The sequence below is a fragment of the Megalobrama amblycephala genome, linkage group LG21 (genome assembly GCF_018812025.1).
Source record: "Megalobrama amblycephala isolate DHTTF-2021 linkage group LG21, ASM1881202v1, whole genome shotgun sequence".
In the NCBI taxonomy this organism is placed as follows: domain Eukaryota; kingdom Metazoa; phylum Chordata; class Actinopteri; order Cypriniformes; family Xenocyprididae; genus Megalobrama; species Megalobrama amblycephala.
In genome coordinates this window covers 19939981-19961635 of record NC_063064.1, presented here as the reverse complement: position 1 = coordinate 19961635, position 21655 = coordinate 19939981, and the positions used below count along the sequence as shown (strand labels likewise).

General features: G+C 35.8%; 1 protein-coding gene across 1 annotated transcript; it reads right to left on the bottom strand.

The window, feature by feature from the left end:
- Window positions 1-649: 649 nt before the first annotated feature.
- vwa1 (von Willebrand factor A domain containing 1) lies at window positions 650-19058 on the bottom strand. Its single transcript, XM_048172561.1, has 6 exons — window positions 18642-19058; window positions 12921-13478; window positions 8388-8711; window positions 6749-7042; window positions 5284-5549; window positions 650-2045 (listed from the first exon to the last, which is right to left on the bottom strand). Exons 1-5 carry the CDS (start codon window positions 18724-18726, stop codon window positions 5296-5298), a joined length of 1515 nt encoding a protein of 504 aa, XP_048028518.1. The 5' UTR covers window positions 18727-19058; the 3' UTR covers window positions 650-2045; window positions 5284-5295.
- Between the last annotated feature and the right edge of the window lie 2597 nt (window positions 19059-21655).

Genomic DNA, 21655 nt, shown 5'->3' with positions numbered 1-21655 from the left:
TATATATATATATGTGTGTGTGTGTAATATAAATAATTCTAATAAAATTATATATATATATATATATATATTTTTTTTTTTTTTTTTTTTTTTATTACATTTATTTATATTATACATACACACACACATATGTATGTATGTATATGTGTGTGTGTGTGCGTGTGATAAAATATATACGTGTAATATAATAAAATATTAAATATATAATATTATATTAAATATATATATACATACACACAGTCAAACCAAAAATTATTCAGACACTACATATATATTTTTTTATTTTTGTACTGTTTTGTACTGACACTATAGTGAAGATAGCAAAATAAAGTAAACTGTGAAATATTATACACAAAAATTCTTCATACAGTGACTACCAGTAAAATTGCCAGTTTTGGAACCAAAAATTATTCAGACACTTTGACCTGACCATGTTTTGCTTAAGTGTTAAATGTTATGACATAATTAAGATTTTTTAAACTATAGTGAATAAACTGTATTAATGAATAAAATGTTCAAGGTGTCTGAATACATTTTGGTTTGACTGTATACATATATATTTGTTATATTTAAGAATTAAAATAACTTTCTTAAGGCATAAATAATTACTTTATTACACAGAGGTTTAGAAACAAAAGCAGACATGGACTGAAATGGATCCTTTTTATTTAATAACTAAAAACATTTTGAAAACAGTGATGTGTAAGACGTGCAGCCAAGCTGGGAATGAACAAGCACCTTTTCATAATACAGAAAGCCCAACCTGCCATTATGATGCAACAAAAAAGACACAAAATATCAGACATGAATGTTTTGAATATCTATAGAAATGGACTACAAATTCTTGCAGAATGACCCTGAAATAGGTATGAAAATGTTTTATGCTTATGTCTTGAGTGATATGATGTAGAAAACTTCACATCATTAAAAGACTGTAAGAACAAAATGATGTATCCCTAAACACTATTTTAAGACCTTGATCCAGCCTGCGAACTTATGTTTGCCTGTTAAGACACGACTACAGAGAAAATCATTAATCTGATAAATGATAAATCCAATCTACAGTATGCATGCACAGGGAAAAGCTTAACCCCGAGTCACTATTCTTCAAACAAACCAATCGTGGCCCTTTTGAAGTCTTAATACTTTAGCCACAGTGATTAAGATCCGTGCCAGATTTTCAGAGTTTCACCGCTGCCAAGATCTGCAGCTATGGTAACGAGTAAATTAAGCAGGGTTATGTTATTTGCATTGACCTTAAAGAAAAACCAGTGATGGATGTCATTCAGATTCCCCCTAAAAGTGTCTTATTGTTCCCATTTCAAACTGTACGGAGGAATCTAAATTAAAAAAAAAAATACAGTAACCAACTATGTCTTTGATAAATATATCCCAAAAAGCATTAGTAGGATATTTACAAACTATTGCTTTTGTGATATAACTCTTAATAAAAACGCGATTGTCTAATTCTGGCATTTTAAAGGAATATCATGGGTTCAGCTGCAAGTCTGTGGTAAAAGACACCACACACAAATGTTAAAATACACAGTTTCTAAAGTAGCCACATGATAAAATCGCTAATTTTGTCTGTTATAGTCATAATTAATGACCATATAAACCCTGTAACTTTCACTCAATATACATGAGGATACTACAAACAGACTGATAATTAAGTGCATAACTGTAAATGTGATTTTGGCTTGTTTCTACAAGAGTCAAAACTATCTGCGGTAATGCACAGCAAGCCACATATGCGGCAAAAAGTGCTGAACCCAAAACATTCCTTTACAACTCTCGTTCTTGAGTCACTTTTCAGTTCAGACTCGTTTAGTCTCTGTGTTCTAGGTGTTGTTTGGGGTTTGTGTGTCAGTGCATGTTGTGTTGGTGTGTTTAAAGATCACCATCTATGGGTGATGAGTTTTCCAACAGAGTCCTGGACTCCTCTGTCCTCCCATCTGTCCATTTGAGGAAGGCTTTTGGTGTTGTTCTTCCCTCCATCTCTCGTGTTTGGCAGAGCGGCACTCCACGGTTCCAGATGAGCGCAGCTGTGCAGTAAAACAAACAAGAGGTGCATGTTTAAAAGTGTATGCAGTGTTAAAAGCTTAACATTTCGCTTTTTGTTTGTCCAACCAATGTATTCACATCATGCAATTCTGTTTGGAGGAATTACTTCACCTTTAACCTTGTAAATCCTGCTGTATCATAATTGATATGCAAATTTCTAAGGCCTCTAAATTATCAACGTGATGATCAAAACTTTGCTGAAAAACATGTTGCACACATTGATAATTCATACTTTTTAGCAAGTAAAAGGCCTTTTAGTAAGTCTTTTTGCTATAAAATCTTATTTTTATAAAGTAAACATGAAAATAACTATTATATTTTCAGTAATATTTCAAGTTGAGTACGTGCTGGACTGATGCAACTTGAGTTTATCAATATATCATATTTTAAAATAATGTTAAAATGCGAGTATCAAACATGATCCAAGGTTTGTTCATCATTGTATTGCATTGCATTATGTTTTGCCCCAAAATAAAAACTACAGAGCTTTGATCATAAAACTAAGCATTTAACTCTTTCCCCACCAGAAAGTTGCCAGCCACTGCCAGTGTTTTTGATCATTTTCACAAAACTAGAATATTTTGTTGTATGAATATCTGAACATGCAATATATTTTAGGCTTGTGCATTCTTCATGCAAAAGCTGAGAAAACTGTTTTTTCAAAGACTACAACGTGCATAAGCAATGGTTTTATCGCTTGTTTCTGCTTTTTTTGCATGTGTTTTGATCCAGAGATTCTGTACTCTTTTGCGTTATAGTGCCATCTACCGTATAACAGTGAAAACATGGAAAGCCGGAAAATTCCGTCAATGGCAGGCAAAGAGTTAAATATCATCTTACTAAGGGAAATATAGTGACAACTGATATTTATGTGCATTTTATGAAGATTTTACAAGCTATAAGATTTTCTTACTTTTTGGCCATATAAACAGCAGCAACTCCACCAAATTGCATTTTTTGCTCAGTTTGGGCCTCAGTTATGTTCCTCCTCATGTGTGAGCTCCATATTCTCTTATATCATTCTATATGAGCCACAAAAACCTGATGTTTATGATACTCACTAGGGGTGTAACGGTTCTCGGTAAAAAAAAGTCTTGCACTTGAACGGACACCTTCACACAAAAATTAGATCAACATGCCCGTCTTGGCGACTATCCTAGCAAACATAGTCAGTTATGTCTTAAGTGAACGTATAACAGTCGAGAAAGACAAGGCATCGTGCTTTAGGCCTATGTCTTAAAGGGAAAGAAGCCTACTGTCTGTTTTTAATGTTAATCAAACAACAAATGACAAAGAAATAACACACGGCTCTTGACTGAATAGCTTTTGTAACTTCAATAATGATTAATCTTTATTTAAGTTATACAGTAAAGATAATATGCAGTGTTATTTAATATTTGATTACTTTATTACTTCATTTTCTGTACTTGAAAACGACTGTTATTTATTACGGAAGAGGATTAGGGCCAAGCAATAATAAAAAAATGAAACCATCTCGAGATTAAAGTTGTTAAATTTCGAGAAAAAAGTCTAAATAAAATGTTGAGAATAAACTCCTTAAATTACGAGAAAAAACTTGTTAAATTTCGAGAAAAAAGTCGTTAAATAACGAGAACAAATTTGTTAAATTATGAGAAAAATGTCGTTAAATTTCGAGAAAAAAGTCAAGATAAAATGTTGAGAATAAACTCATTAAATTATGAGAATAAACTCATTAAATTATGAGAATAAAGTCATTAAATTACGAGAAAAAAGTCGTTAAATTATGAGAACAAATTTGTAATTTAACGACTTTTTTCTCATAATTTAATGAGTTTATTCTCAACTTTTATCTTGACTTTTTTCTCATAATTTAACGAATTTGTTCTCGTAATTTAACAACTTTTTTCTCGTAATTTAATGAGTTTATTCTCAACATTTTATCTCGACTTTTTTCTCATAATTTAACGACTTTTTTCTCATAATTTAATGAGTTTATTCTCAACATTTTATCTCGACTTTTTTCTCGAAATTTAACAAAATTTTTCTCATAATTTAATGAGTTTATTCTCAACATTTTATCTTAACTTTTTTCTCATAATTTAACGAATTTGTTCTCGTAATTTAATGAGTTTATTCTCAACATTTTATCTTGACTTTTTTCTCATAATTTAACGAATTTGTTCTCGTAATTTAACGACTTTTTTCTCGTAATTTAACTTTATTCTCACTTTTTCTCTTTTTTCGTAATTTAACGAGTTTATTCTCAACATTTTATCTTGACTTTATTCTTTTTTCAAATTTAATGAGTTTATTCATTTTATCTTGACTTTTTTCTCATAATTAACGAATTTGTTCTTTTTAACAACTTTTTTCTCGTAATTTAATTTATTCTCACATTTTATCTCGTTTTTTCTCAAAATTTAACAAGTTTTTTCTCGTAATTTAACGAGTTTATTCTCGTAATTTAATGACTTTATTCTCAACATTTTATTAAGACTTTTTTTCTCGAAATTTAACGAGTTTTTTCTCGAAATTTAACAACTTTAATCTCGAGATGGTTTTATTTTTTTATTATTGCTTGGCCCTAATCCTCTTCCGTAATTTATGGAAGCCTGTTTCCGCCACTAAAAAAAAAAAAAAAAAACACCACTAAAAAAAAAAAAAAAAAAGATTAATTGCAACTTTTTATCTCAGAATTCTGACTTTTTAACTCGCAATTGCGTGTTTATATCTCACAATTGTGAGTTATAAAGTCAGAATTCTGAGATATAAAGTCGCAATTGCGTGATTTTTTTTTTTTTTTTTAGTGCTGTTTTTTTTTTTTTTTTTTAGGTTTCGGAAACGGGCTTCCATAGTTATATACCTGAAAAGCACTGTTTATTTTATTTGAATCTTTGCTCTATTGTATTTATTTGTGATGTTGCTTGTAGTTTGAATATTTGATCTTATTTTCTTTATTTTTATTTGACACTTGTCCTATTTTCCCTGAACATAGCACATACTGTCCTGTATCGAAACCGTGACCCTAAAACCATGATAAAAAGTCATTTGAACCATTGTACCTCTAATATTCAAACATGAAACCTTTTTAGATAAGGTTAAACAAACTGTTCCATTTCCAAAAATTTGTATTTCTGGACTATATTATGTCATATGTCAGGCTTTACAGGGTTAAGATGCTTATTTCATAACATAAAATAACCCATAATCCCCATGTTCTACAGACGGGTGTCTCACCGAAGACCAGATCTAAGCAGTGCAGCAGAGACCCTCGCCACGAGCCGTCCGGTACACCGGGGAGACGCAGACGCGGGCTCTGGAGGGCACATGGTTGAGGGTGGTGGATAGGCGGTTGGGTGGTAAATACAGGGTGGAGCGCTGGCTCTGACCTCGCTCCCATGTGACCCAGTAACCACGGAGCCCGTCGTAACTCCCCTTCCACCGGAGCTGCACTGACTCATTGCCCACTGTGGTCAGCTGTAGATCCGAGAGAGCCGGCAGCACTGAGAGAAAGAGGGGGAGAGGTCAAGCTTCCCGTTTCTTGCTGGGAATCAGAGGGAGGGGATGTGGGAATAACATTGGCAGGAACACTAAATGGTGTGGTCTGATTGGAAAAGAGGGATTCCAACACTATTCCTGATGCTCCTAATGAATTTAATTATAGAACTTGATGAACTTAAGACTACAATAATCCCCCAGTTTCACAGACAGTGTAGCCTAGTCCCAGACTAAAATGCATGTTTGAGCCGTTTTAACTGAAACCAACTTGATTAAAGGGGCATTTAAAGGGATAGTTCACCCAAAAATGAAAATTATCCCATGATTTACTCACCCTCAAGCCATACTAGGTATATATCTTCTTTCAGATGAACACAATCAGAGATATATTAAAAAATATCCAAGCTTTATAATGGTAGTGAATGGGGGACGAGATTTTGAAGCCCAAAAACATGCATCCATCCATCATAAAAATAATCCACATGGCCCCAGGGGGTTAATAAAGGCCTTCTGAAGCGAAGCGATGGGTTTTTGTAAGAAAATATCCATATTTAAAACTTCGGCAGTTGGCCGTACTGATCGATTTGCAGCGGAAGAGTGACCTTTGACCCGACGCATAACATAATGACGAACGTGGAAGCGCAGAGAATAGAGCAAAACAAAATGCTGGTCACAAATTAGAAGTTTAAAATTAATTCATTTTAATTTTTATCAGAGGATTTCGATACAAGAGAAGAGGAGCCCTATTGTTTGAACCACGAGAGGCATCTAAGCTTATCCTACATGTCGTCTGCCGAAGGCTAGTTATTTTAGTTAATAAAGTTTAAATATGGATACTTTTCCTACAAAAACCCATCGCTTCACTTCAAAAGGCCTTTATTAACCCCCTGGAGCCATTTTTGGATTATTTTTATGATGAATGGATGCATTTTTTTGGTCTTCAAAATCTCGCCCCCCATTCACTTCCATTATAAAGCTCGGAAAAGCCAGGATATTTTTTAATCTGAAAGAAAATAGTATGGCTTGAGGGTGAGTAAATCATGGGATAATTTTCATTTTTGGGTGAACTATCCCTTTAAATGTCCTGATTAGGCCTTAGTTAAATTAGCCCTGTCTGTGAAACCAGGCCCAGGTGTCATTTTGCTGGAAAAGGAAAGCACTTATAATGGCATGCATAACACATAACACATCCGTTCGTTCTTACCTTCCTGTGTACAGGCTTTAACCGACATGGCTCTCTCTTTGCCAGAGTACTGTTTTGCGCTTATGGTGACCAGGTACTGCGTGTCGGGCTGGAGGTCAGTAAGGACTATGGAGTCCTGCCTGTTACTGAGGCTGATCACCCGGAGCGGCCCTGAAGGAAGAGCTGAATACTCCACCTGATAGGCCTGTATGAGGTGAGGCAGCAGCGGAGCCCAGCTCACACGCACACTGCTGCTGCTCGACTCGGACACCGTCACTGTGGAGAGAGTCTGGACCTCCGGCTGAGGAGGAGCCACTGGGGAGAAGACATGAGAGAGGTCTGAACAAAGATGGCGATTGTGCATATAGCCACATTTGTTTAAATAACTTTATATAATCCAAAAGAGTAACAACAAGAGTCAACAAGAAACTGTTCATATCCCATTTTACTTCTATAATTTAATGCTTCTAAGGTTTTTTTATGAAGAAAAGGGAATAATATGCACACATTTTTATTTCATGTTGACTTTAACAGTGAATATGCAATATCAGTATTTCTCAGTGATTCTCAATTCTCATTATTGTAATAGGGTTAAAATTACATTTTAATATTACAAAACATTAAATATTTAATATTAAATTAACATTAAGTAAATATGAACATTAAATTATTATTATTAATACATTTTCATTTAAAAATAATAACAATAAATATGAATATTACATTTAATTAATTATTGTAATTAATGATAAAAAATAACAATAATAAAAATAATAATTATTACCAATAATACATTTAATGTTTATATTTAATTAATGCTATTTAATACTAATATTATTATTGTTATAAGCATAATTTAAACATTAAAGACAATAAAAAATACTAGTCATAAAACTCATTCTCAGTATTCTAAGTATAATTTCTTATTTGATAATATTTATCTTTATTGTTGTTATTATTTAATGTTAAGGTACTGATATTTACTGCTAATAATTATAATAACAATGATCATTATTATTATTATTAATAATAATACATTTAATATTCATATTTATTTCATGATATCTAATTGATTCTATTAATAATATTACTAATAACAATAATACATTTAATGTTTATATTTAATTAATGCTATTTAATAATAATTATTATTGTTATTATAAGCATAGTTTAAACATTAAAGACAATAAAAAAATAATGGTCATAAAAATAATTCTCAGTATTCTAAATATAATTTCTTATTTGTTAATATTTATCATTATTGTTGTTGTTGTTATTATTTAATGTTAAGTTAATGATATTTAATGCTAATAATTATAATAACAATGACCATTATTATTATTATTAATACATTTAATATTCATATTTAATTAATAATGTCTAATTAATGCTATTAATATTACTAATACATTTCATATTCATATTTAATTAATACAAATCAATATTATTTTTATTATTATTAGCTTTATTATTATAAGCATGAATTAAACATTAAAGACACAACGACCAAAAACTAATGGTCATAAAAAATAATTTTCATTATGTGAAGTATAGTTTCTTTTTTTCTTCTTTTGAACTTGTGATGAAATATTCTTAACAGGCTTTATGAGATTCACACTTCGGTTCCCTTTCAATGATGACTAATCTACAGATTGCGCACCTGGCTGTGTAGTAAAGGTGGCTTGAAGAGAGTTCAGGAACTCCAGGTTAGCCTTTGGTGTGAGGGTGACGGTGTACGTAGTGTCTGGACGCAGGCCAGTCAGCTGAGCCGAGCTGGCATCTCCAGGCCGCGTGATCCTCTGAAAAGGACCCAAACCAGTGCCAGGACTGGTGCCTGGACCTCCGGACCCTCCGGTCTGCCCTGTCCGGATGGGACCAAACTGAATATCGTAGTAGCCGGTACCAGCCAACACAGGTCTCCATTCCAGCTGAGCTGAAGTAGCAGTGACCGACTTCACCTGTAGCCTCTCGGCCCGAATAATCTCTGCATTTGATCAGAGAGAAAGAGAAATAAAAGATGGCAGAAATGAAATTAGTCACTCTAGTCTCTAAATCCATGCCTAGGGCAATTTCTAAAAAGGATAAAACACCACCTGGTCTGAATTATTGCGTGCAATCAATACATTTGTTTATGTAAGTGTCTGGAAGTTGCACATATGTAAGGCCTTATATATGTGCGAAGGAATGCCTACTAATAATAGCTGTGTCTAGCGCTCCGGGGGACTTTGCCGGGGGTCGAAAAGGATAAAATAATTTCTGTATAAATAGCCCTCATCTCTCATTACAGTGTCTGCCGGTTTCTGTCTCTGTTTCCTCATGGCGCTTCTTATCTTGGAGCCGTCTCAAGCTATTTGTGTCGGAGTTGACTGGCATTTGAGATTCCTTCGGCACACTGGGGCGGAGGTACGGAGCTATTCACACCCACATCAGATCACTCTCCCTATTTAGAAAACACTCTCATAAGATTGACTGTTGTTCTGGGTGAAATATGAAATCAAGGTCTACATTGACAGAATTTTCCAGTAATCCATGTTTTGACTGTTATACTGTAGGGGGCGCTATTATGCAAGATGCACACTGGGCCTTATGAAAAAGCACAGAATGTCCGCGTCAAAACACAGGCGAAGAAAAAGCTGAAACAAGCGATTGCTGACGCACATGTAAAATAACACAATCATCAAACATTAAACAGTATATGAATCAAAATTGCCTAACGTAATGTTGCTTTTTTTATGAAACTTACCCACTTTCAAATGTTGATAAAAATAAAAAAAATGTATGAAGTTAGAATAACCATCAATTTGTTCCAAACTTGAATTTCTACAAGTATGATTTTTTTTTAATGGTTTTGAATGAAATTTGTACGGAGCCCCGCACATGACATGCAAGAAAAAAAGTAAATCGTGCGCAAGTTTTACTAATTCGTTCCCTCAATTTGATAAATCATGCACGATTTACTATTTCGTTCCCTCGATTTGCTAAATCGTGCTCACGATTTACTATTTTGTTCCCTTGATTTGCTAAATCGTGCGCACGATTTACTATTTCGTTCCCTCGATTTGCTAAATCGTGCGCACGATTTACTATTTCGTTCCCTCGATTTGCTAAATCGTGCGCACTATTTACTATTTCGTTCCCTCGATTTGCTAAATCGTGCGCATGATTTACTATTTCGTTCCCTTGATTTGATAAATCGTGCGTACGATTTACTATTTTGTTCCCTTGATTTGCTAAATCGTGCGCACAATTTACTATTTCGTTCCCTTGATTTGATAAATCGTGCGTACGATTTACTATTTCGTTCCCTTGATTTGATAAATCGTGCGTACGATTTACTATTTTGTTCCCTTGATTTGATAAATCGTGCGTACGATTTACTATTTTGTTCCCTTGATTTGATAAATCTATTTCGTGATTTGATAAATCGTACGATTTACTATTTCGTTCCCTTGATTTGATAAATCGTGCGTACACGATTTACTATTTTGTTCCCTTGATTTGATAAATCGATTTGCTAAATCGTGCGCACGATTTACTATTTCGTTCCCTTGATTTGATAAATCGTGCTCACGATTTACTATTTCGTTCCCTCGATTTGCTAAATCGTGCGCACGATTTACTATTTCGTTCCCATGATTTGATAAATCGTGCTCACGATTTACTATTTTGTTCCCTCGATTTGCTAAATCGTGCGCACGATTTACTATTTCGTTCCCTTGATTTGATAAATCGTGCTCACGATTTACTATTTCGTTCCCTCGATTTGCTAAATCGTGCGCACGATTTACTATTTCGTTCCCATGATTTGATAAATCGTGCTCACGATTTACTATTTCGTTCCCTTGATTTGATAAATCGTGCGTACGATTTACTATTTCGTTCCCTTGATTTGATAAATCGTGCGTACGATTTACTATTTTGTTCCCTTGATTTGATAAATCGTGCGTACGATTTACTATTTCGTTCCCTTGATTTGATAAATCGTGCACACGATTTACTATTTTGTTCCCTCGATTTGCTAAATCGTGCGCACGATTTACTATTTCGTTCCCTTGATTTGATAAATCGTGCTCACGATTTACTATTTCGTTCCCTCGATTTGCTAAATCGTGCGCACGATTTACTATTTCGTTCCCTTGATTTGATAAATCGTGCTCACGATTTACTATTTCGTTCCCTCGATTTGCTAAATCGTGCGCATGATTTACTATTTCGTTCCATGATTTGCTAAATCGTGCGCACGATTTACTATTTCGTTCCCTCGATTTGCTAAATCGTGCGCACGATTTACTATTTCGTTCCCTTGATTTGATAAATCGTGCTCACGATTTACTATTTCGTTCCCTTTGATTTGATAAATCGTGCGTACGATTTACTATTTTGTTCCCTTGATTTGCTAAATCATGCGCACGATTTACTATTTTGTTCCCTCGATTTGCTAAATCGTGCGCATGATTTACTATTTCGTTCCCATGATTTGCTAAATCGTGCGCACGATTTACTATTTCGTTCCCTCGATTTGCTAAATCGTGCGCACGATTTACTATTTCGTTCCCTTGATTTGATAAATCGTGCTCACGATTTACTATTTCGTTCCCTTGATTTGATAAATCGTGCGTACGATTTACTATTTCGTTCCCTTGATTTGATAAATCGTGCACACGATTTACTATTTTGTTCCCTCGATTTGCTAAATCATGCGCATGATTTACTATTTTGTTCCCTCGATTTGCTAAATCGTGCGCATGATTTACTATTTCGTTCCCATGATTTGCTAAATCGTGCGCACGATTTACTATTTCGTTCCGTTGATTTGATAAATCGTGCACATGATTTACTATTTCGTTCCCATGATTTGCTAAATCGTGCGCACGATTTACTATTTCGTTCCCTTGATTTGATAAATCGTGCACATGATTTACTATTTCGTTCCCATGATTTGCTAAATCGTGCGCACGATTTACTATTTCGTTCCCTCGATTTGATAAATCGTGCACATGATTTACTATTTCGTTCCCTCGATTTGCTAAATCGTGCGCACGATTTACTATTTCGTTCCCTCGATTTGCTAAATCGTGCACATGATTTACTATTTCGTTCCCATGATTTGCTAAATCGTGCGCACGATTTACTATTTCGTTCCCTTGATTTGCTAAATCGTGCACATGATTTACTATTTCGTTCCCATGATTTGCTAAATCGTGCGCACGATTTACTATTTTGTTCCCTCGATTTGATAAATCGTGCACATGATTTACTATTTCGTTCCCATGATTTGCTAAATCGTGCGCACGATTTACTATTTCGTTCCCTTGATTTGATAAATCGTGCACACGATTTACTATTTGGTTACCTCGATTTGCTAAATCGTGCGCATGATTTACTATTTCGTTCCCTCGATTTGCTAAATCGTGCGCACGATTTACTATTTCGTTCCCTGGATTTGCTAAATCGTGCGCATGATTTACTATTTAGTTCCCTCGATTTGCTAAATCGTGCACACGATTTACTATTTTGTTACCTCGATTTGCTAAATCGTGCGCACGATTTACTATTTCATTCTCTCAATTTGCTAAATCGTGCACACGATTTACTATTTTGTTACCTCGATTTGCTAAATCGTGCGCATGATTTACTATTTCGTTCCCTCGATTTGCTAAATCGTGTGCACGATTTACTATTTCGTTCCCTTGATTTGCTAAATCGTGCGCATGATTTACTATTTCGTTCCCTCGATTTGCTAAATCGTGCACACGATTTACTATTTTGTTACCTCGATTTGCTAAATCGTGCGCATGATTTACTATTTCGTTCCCTCGATTTGCTAAATCGTGCGCACGATTTACTATTTCGTTCCCTTGATTTGTTAAATCGTGCACACAATTTACTATTTCGTTCCCTCAAATTGCTAAATCGTGCGTACGATTTACTAATTATTATTATTAATTTACTAATTAATAATAATAATAATGAGGTTCTTTTGCACTTTTTGGAGCTTGACAGTCCATGCATGTTCAACATTTGCTTTTGTAATATGGAATCGATTATCATGAACATCTAAACATCTAACTTTGTATTCAACAGAATAATAAAAGTCAGGTTTGCAATGAAATGAGGCTGAGCATGTGATAGAATTTAGTTTTTTTTTGCCATAACTATTGTAGTTTTTGAGATATTTAGGTGAAACACACACCAATAATTGCATTCCTCAAGTCTTCGCTGATGATGTTGATATCGTCAACGTCCACAAAGAACAGGTGCTCCTCTGTAGGTGGACTTACAACATCTCTCAGCACCTGGTAGTTCCCATGACCAGTGGAAACCACTAGTACAGCCACACCCTCTTCTCGCAGCCTCGCCATTGGTTCCTGCACCTCGCCGGGATCCACTCCATCCGTGAGCCAAACCAGAACCCTGGGCAGATCTGGTCTGGCACCTCCCGGCACACCCTGTTTCAAAACTTGATTCCTAGCCAACAGTAGAGCGTCCACCGTGTTGGTGTCACCCTTTAGCTGTCTAGTCCTCTCCAGGGCCTCCTGCAGTCCTTGCTGGGAGCTGTAGGTGTCAAAGCCAAACTCGAGATGGGGTTCAGTCCCAACCTGCAGCAGTCCCACCCTCACCTCATTCGGCCCTAATGAGAAAGGCAGCAGGAGCTCCGACAGGAAGTCCACCATACGGGAGAACTCGTAGGAGGCCACGCTACCAGAGGAGTCCAGGAGAAACAGGACATCGCCCTCACAGCAGTTTAAAACTGTAGGTGAAAAACAACAGTAGATTTTTAGGGAAAATGATCCATGGTTTATCATCTCGAGAGGGGGGAGATGAGTGTTTATTTAGTACATACTGTAGCAGCACTAAAACCCTCCAGACTTTCCAAGGCATGAGGAGAAGGAGTTAGTGAGAGTATATACAAGCTACTAGGGATTCCTTTGGTTGTATATTATATGCCAATGGCATTTTTTGTCCATTTCATTGTACGCTAGCTGTAAATCGTCCAATTGGTAAAAAAAAAAAGAAGAAAAAAAGTAAAAGCACACTTTTCTTCAACAATCCACATGATGTTAGATGTCATTTAGCACAAACAAGCCCCAGAGTTCAATATTTAAAGGGATAGTTCACCCAAAAATGCATCTTCTGTAATCATTTACTCACCCTCATGTTGTTCCAAACCTGTGCGACACAAAAGAAGATTTTGGAAACAATGATTAAGCTGTAGGGTTTTGGACCGCACTGACTTTCAATGGACAAGAAAAACATCAAGAAAGAAATGCATACAGGTTCGGAATAACATGAGTAAATTATGACAAGTTTCTTTTTGGGTGAAATATTCCTTTAGGGTTTTAAGGGGTTAAAAGGGGCGATAGTCTTGTAGGGCAGCACAATTAATTTGATTTATTGAAATAGATTTATTTATTTATTTATTTACAAATAGAAATTTACAGCAATAAATTCATTAAATTCCATTCTCACATCATTCTCATTAAATTCCTTTTATTGTAATAGAGTTAAAATTATATTTTAATATATAAAAAGAAATATTAAATAACAATAATAATAATTTATTTTAATATTAATAATATTATTTTTATTTTAGTAGTAGTAATAATAATAAAAATTATTATTATTATTATTTTATAATCATATTGATATAATCACAAAATGTTTGGCCAAATTGTACAGTCCTACAAACAAACACAGCAAACCTGGAGCTTTTTTTTAACTCATTTTAAATCGCATTTGCATTTTTTGCATCAGACAAAAAATAAATCACAATTCGATTATTTTCCAAAATCATGCAGCTCTCAGTAGTATTAATTCAATTGCACTGCTTCAGATGTTTACTATAGAAGCTGACAAAAGCTTTTACAAGTTTGGATGCTGTGTAGGCGCAACATTTAAACTCATTAAATGTTTATAGTGAACAATAAAACGAGGAGAAACTCTGAGAAAGAACAGCCAAATGGAGATAAGTGTGAAAACGAGTGAGGAAATTAGTCATTTGAGAAAGGATGTAGGCTGGAACAGTAGATTCTAAAAATAAGGATAAGAAAACAGTAGTATTTCTTAGGATGAGGAAGAACTGGGGGCTTCAAAATATTTCAAGAGATGGAACATTTGATTTTGCCATTACAGGAATTTCCTGGCAGAGGAGCCCTCTAACCTGGAGCAGCACGATAAACATAAACAGATGGGGGAAGGAACGGCCCTGCTACTGGATGTTACAACCAGGAGGCGGATGGACGGGTGTGCATGGAGAAAAAAGGGGGAGGTGAGAATTGGCTGTTCCATATGAGGTAAAAGAAGGAATGTAGAGGCTATTCCAGAAGCCCCTGAAGAGGAAGAAAGAGTATGTGCAGAAAAGAACGAGTGGGTTCAGAATGCTGCCAAGCATTCGCCACCTAAGACAATCCAAAGTCGCCCACCCAAGTCCTGAGAGAAGATCTGAAGGCGTCAGAACCAATTTGAATCAAATTATAAGAGAATCTCGCAAATCTCTCTTTGTTGCCCATCTTTTGAGATAAAGAATTTTCACAAGTGGAACCAATGAATTCTAATAAAACTGTAAAGCAGCACACTGCATAGTTCTCATAGTTTTCTTTTGCTATGCAAGGAGAAAAGAGCCGATTGGGTCACTTGAACCTGTGTGAACTGCCAGACCGCTTGGAACCAGGGTGCGGTGGTACTTTGCACAGAGACTGCAAAGCCAAAATGCTCAAGGCTCTTCCAAATTTACTCTCTGTGAGTCACTGTGTTGGTGTGCCTAAGGTTTTGTTCAGACAGGCAGCAAAAATGGTGGTTTTGTGGCAATCAGATTTGAATAAATAGTTCAGCCATGAAACTGTTATTTGTGTTCTGATTGGTTGTTTCAATGTAACTTCCACAGTCAATCCATTTCAGGTATCCAAGGTTTATAACCTTGACGCATCCAAATGGATACACTAAAGGCCCGTCCATCCACACCAACGAAGATAACGGTCCGTTTATTCTAAGCTCATGCGCTTCGGTTTCAAAGCGTGTACAACATGTTTTTGCTGTTCATGTTGCATTTACACCACTTTACCCAGCAGATGTCCTCAGCATGCTATGTTTCCAGTGAATAGCTAGTGTAATCGATCTAATCTAACAGTGAATTTAGCTGACAAAGTCAATATAGTGGAATAAAAACAACGCCTAGTCTTTTTCACTGCAAGGCAATGTTGTCGAAACTAGCGCTGGATACCTGAGGTAATTTTTTTATTAGGGATGCACCGATATGAAAATTTCAGCCAATACCGATAACCGATAATTATTTTATTTGAAAGCCGATAACCGATATATATTGGCCGATAAATCTGAATCCAAATTTTTATATAATTTTTTGAGAGAATTGATTACTAAAATGAACGTTTCTGCATTAAAAGCCATGTTCCCATTATAATTTTATGTAGCCAATATGACAGACTTGTGCTGCACTTAACTGTATTTTCCTTTTTGAAGTGATTTCAATCATATTTCAAGCAATTCAAAACCATCATGGTGAACAGTGCGCATCTGTAGTGTCTCAGCTGAAAGAAATAATCCATTATTTATCGGCTTTAATATATCAGCCAAATTTTCTAATCGGGCCGATAACATAAAAAATGAACATATGTCAGCTGATACCGATATGGTGGCCGATATATCGTGCATCCCTATTTTTTATGTTACACTGTTTGCTAGCCTGGCATAATGATCTCATTGTTAATACTTCTCACCATGTATTCCGAGGGTATGGCCCATTGTTTTCCATATATACATTTTCTTTAAAGGCAGGAACACACCAAGCCGACGGTCGGCCGTCGGGCAGTTTTTCTTTGTCGGCCTAAGTTTTTCGAAATGTTGAATCGCCGTTGGAGCTCGTCGGACCATCTGATCATTCTGATTGGCTGTTCAGATACTGCCACCTGCTGGTACGGAAAGGCATTTCATCTTGCGCAGGCGCAGAACGGACGTGCTACTTGGCCGTTTAGCATTGGTTTGGTGTGTCAACTTTGGACACAGACGCTGCCGACGTGAGCCAATCCCACAGTCTGCTTTCGTCGCCACTAGTTCGTCGGTGTCAGCTTGGTGTGTTCTGGCCTTAAAGTATCCTTGAAAAGGGTCAAACACTGGTGGATTTTTCTGGACCTCTGCGATTAACTTCTCTGCAATGTCGTCTGCCATTTTAAATGAGCGAGCCCTTAAATTAGAATGGATTATGATTGGCTCTGAGTGTTTTATCGTTCAACAGCTGGAAAAAAATCGTTCTGATCCCAACAATCATTTCTCAATATCGTTATCGTTATAGCTGTGGTGTGGACAGTGCTATTCTCAGAACTATATTGTTATCATTATCTTTATAGTTATCGTTCTTGGTGTGAATGGGGCTTTAGTCTGCGCCCTCCTCCTCCCCAGCTCCACCTGCCTAGATCTAGCAGCAGCTGTATGTTTCCGCTGATTTCATGTTGTGGTCAAAACCACATATGCCGTCTGATTAAAGTCTAATTTTTTTTTTTTTTTGTCATTTGCATGTAAAAGATATGTTTGAACTGAGCTGTGTTTCAATACAATCATTTTTGCTCTCATATAGTGAACTGTGAGACATTCACTAATAGTGAATAAGTGAGTGGGTTAGTTAGGATTTTGATTCAGTACATGCATGAATTCCTCTGTTGTTTATCTTCCGTCATACGTTTCATAAGTTCAGTGGGATGTCAGGATAGACACCAACAGAGCCAAAATATACACAATGCCCCTATTTTCAAGCATTTAATTGGTTTTGTGAAAGCGGTCGATTGCCTAACATTAGTGACTGACAGCAAGAATCCTTTAATTCACAGGCCTTACTCAATGTGTATGTCAGTGTGCTGACAAGTTATGGCTGTTCTATTCATACAGCAAATACTCCCTGTCACTTATATGTCCTGAAAATAAATAGGCAGTGACTTTTTTTGTCAATCCAAATTGTGTATGAATATAACTATATTTAACACAGCAAAATATAAGATGACACCCAGATCACAGTCCAGGGAGAACATGCTTTACTGGAACTTAAAAAAATTGGGCCATATGTTTTGAAAGAAAATAACCCCCTGACACGATGTGTGACGGAAAATGCTTTTACACACATGTTTTTCTTCTAGCTCACATGTTTGTAATGTCTGCTGGTGCTCCATCAGTCATGTTTATCAGATAGTATCTCCAAATTTCTGTTTTCAGTAGCATTATTGTTTAAAGGGCTTTGAGATCTTGATGAAGAATTAACCATGAATAGAACAGAATAGAATGTTAAGGTAAACTCAGTGATTTGCATTAGTAATGATTATTATAGCACACAAACTTGATGCATGTTTGTTCATAAGGACTGTACGTTAACATTAGTTAATACAATAATAGCTAACATGAAATAACTGTTTTCTTTTTGCTCTTTGGTTTTGCAAAATAAAAGATTATCTGCTTTTTTGAATCGGGTACTGACTGATATCTCACCTTTATCAGGTTCTGACCCACATGACTCACCTTGTCCTGACTCCTGAATCAGATGAATCACCTTTCCTAAAACATGACTCACCTAAATCAAATACTGGATCCTGAATTAAACAATGTGCTTCAACCTAAACTACCTAAAGAATATTAAATTAAATGTTAATCAGGTACTAAATGCCGATTTAACCAATATAATTCACTTTAAATAACATACTGAGTCTCTTGAAGTAAAAACGTAGCTTATTATCTTACTGGTTTTGAGTCCTGAATGAAATGCTTGACTCAAATGACACGGCTGAATCAGGCATCGCGTTTCAAATTAACACATGAGATACATGATTCAAGTAAACTGTGTACCGCGTCCTGTGGATTCAAGAATACATTTCCCCAAAATCTCATATTGAGCTCCGAATTGACTGAAACGACTCACCTGAAACAGGTACCGAGTCCTGAGCGTCTCCTGCCCACAGAAACACGCTGAACAAAACACACGTGAGCATTTTTCGGACCTCCATGATGGACTTTATGTCAAAATTATAGTCAATTGTGAATGTTTTAACGCGTCTACATCGCCTAGCACGATTTCTATTAGATTTATTCCTCTAAAATCCGTACGTTTCGCTTTAAAAGTCGCATTCAGTGGCAGTCACCAGAGCTATAACTGCAATGAAATCGCAGCTGCAGCACCTGCGCGGCTATTCTACATTATTTACGCGTCGAGAACGAAATAAACACGAAACTTTTTGTGCTGCCATAAACTAACTACCAGTTACGGATTAAACTCTCTCTCTCTCTCTCTCTCGGCTACTGAGTACAGCAGGTTCCCTCCCGCCCCTCTGTGACCTGCGCACTCCTCCTCCTCTATTAGACGGGTACCAGCGTCACCAACTTGAACCTGTGCCCGGTTTCTGGTCCTTCTGATGTTTATGTTACAGTTATTTTCTTGCTAGGGAATGGGCATATATTATGTATCATTATGGGTAACTAGAACTGGCTTCTTGGGTCTGTACACAGTACACAATTCAGTAGAGCATTTTAGTTGACACTAATGCTCTCATGACAAATTTTTTTCTTGACACATACATGGAGTTTTGGACATGCCTTTTGTCAATGTAAACTTCTACAGTATTCGCCGGGAGTTTGATTGACAGGCGATCTAACCAATGATAACGCCGTTATGGGGAGTTAGTAGATTAACGTCGGTGGACTTGAACTTGAAAAATGTTGTGTAATAATGTCTTTCCGCGGTTGAAACAACATTTCTTCTGATGTTCATTCATGTTTTTTTGATGTTATAAATTAACTAGTAGGAAGAGATGATCGGTTCACGAGACGCTTGACAGTGATCTGTTACGACACATTAAAGTGCCACAAAAACTGTATTTATTATTTAAATTTCTTTAAAAATTACAAAATTTGAGACTTTGTTTTATGCCAAATATATATCAAAAGTAACCTACTTCCGTCTTGTCTGTCGGGCTTGTCGGAAATAGCAACAGTAACTAAAGGGGGCGGGTCTTCGCGAACGGTCAATTAAATATATAATTATAATTTATAATATCATATAATATAAAATAAATGTATTTTATTTGATCAAAACTACAGTAAAAACTGTAATATTTTAAAATATTATTAGAATTTAAAATAATTTTCTATTTTAAATATATTGTAAAATGTAATTTATTCCTGTGATGCAAGGCATCATTACTTCAGTCTTCAGTGTCACATGATCTTTCAGAAATTATTCTAATATCCTGATTTGCTGCTAAAGAAACATTTCTTATTATTATCAATGTTGAAAACAGTAATGTTGCTTCATATTTTTGTGGAAATCGTGATATATTTTTTTCAGGATTCTTTGATGAGCAGAAAGTTCTAAAGAACAGCGTTTATTTGAAATTTAAATCTTTTATAACATTTTATGTCTTTATTGTCACATTTAATTAATGCATGCTTGCTAACTTAAAAAGTGCTGAAAATTTAGCTTTGCCATAACAGGAATAAGTTACATTTTAAAGTATATTAAAATAGAAAACACTTATTTTAAATTGTAATAATATTGTTTTACAGTATTTTTGGTCAAATACATGCCACATATGGTATGCAACATGTACATTTAAATACAGAAATGCATTGCCATTTTACATATTGCATCACATTTTTTGCATATTACATTTTAAATTGAATATTGCTACAAATAAGCTTCCATAGATAGTACATAAATGCTTTAATATTTTCAGTTTCTTTACATGCAGATGGTGAAGTGTTTATCTTGATAATAATACTCACATGGTTTCAATTTATTGTGTTTGTCTTACAGATACACTTCCAGAGGCACCTAATAAAAGACACACACACACGTGAGTCACTTCAGTCACATGAGAAGACGAGATAAAGTCTTATATATAGTGTAAGTATATAAGGAAGTAGTAAAGGCATGCTTTCGACCAAACATTGCATTGGACCACAAGCGGCATATTTCCTATACAGTGTAAAAACATCCCTAAAGCCCTGTTCACCATTACACACCTACAAAGCAAACAGATATGATATGACGTCTGCGGCGCTGAATTTTCATTCAGTAGCTTAACCGCAATTCTTCCTTTGAACTATCCCTGGGCAAACCCAGTGGAGAGTTCAAAATCTGTGCAGAGATTGTAAATTGAATGACTGGATATTGCAATTGTGATCATGCAACAGTGTCGGGAAAGTGTTGTGCATTGCTGCGCCCAACCAGTCTAGACACGCAGTGCACCCAGCCTCATAAGACTGTCATCAATTGTACGGTGTCCAGCAGTCTTTCAATTGTTCATCCAATAAATCAGGTGCATCTGTGCACCTGGAAAAATTTTGCTCTGGAATGTGTGCGTACAGCTTTTCTATTCCAAAGCAAGTGGTCCAGCGATACTCTGTTATGCTCATCGAAGGTGAGGTAATATCATTCCAGAGAGTGTTGAGAGTGGAAATAAAGTGGGAGGAGAGTGATTTGAATATCAAATAGCAATGCAGAGCAGTTTTTAATCAAGGACCAACTCAAAAGGCATGAATTTTCCACTTGAGGTGTGTTGAATTTCAAGAGAGCTTCATGAAAACTGAAATAGGTGTCTGAGTTCTCAGCCAAAATGGCTAATAGCTGTTCAAGTGAGCACTGTCCTGGGAATTGCATGGTCACATGATCTCACTAGGGCTTATGTTAACTGTATTCTGAGTCATTGGATGTGAGTGGGTATGAGGGAAGGGTACAGACACTCAGAGCTCCTCAGAGACCGCTCAGCTTTCATAATGTGGCCAGGTGGACCAACATATGTTGCTTTGAGTGCTGGTTTGCAGGCTTTACTAACAAGAATTTATTGATTAAAAAGACCATGCTGGTTTACAAGGTTCAGTAGCTATGGTAAGTTTCAGCATGGCTATGGTGGGTCACCAGATAGAAGAGTTGGAGTC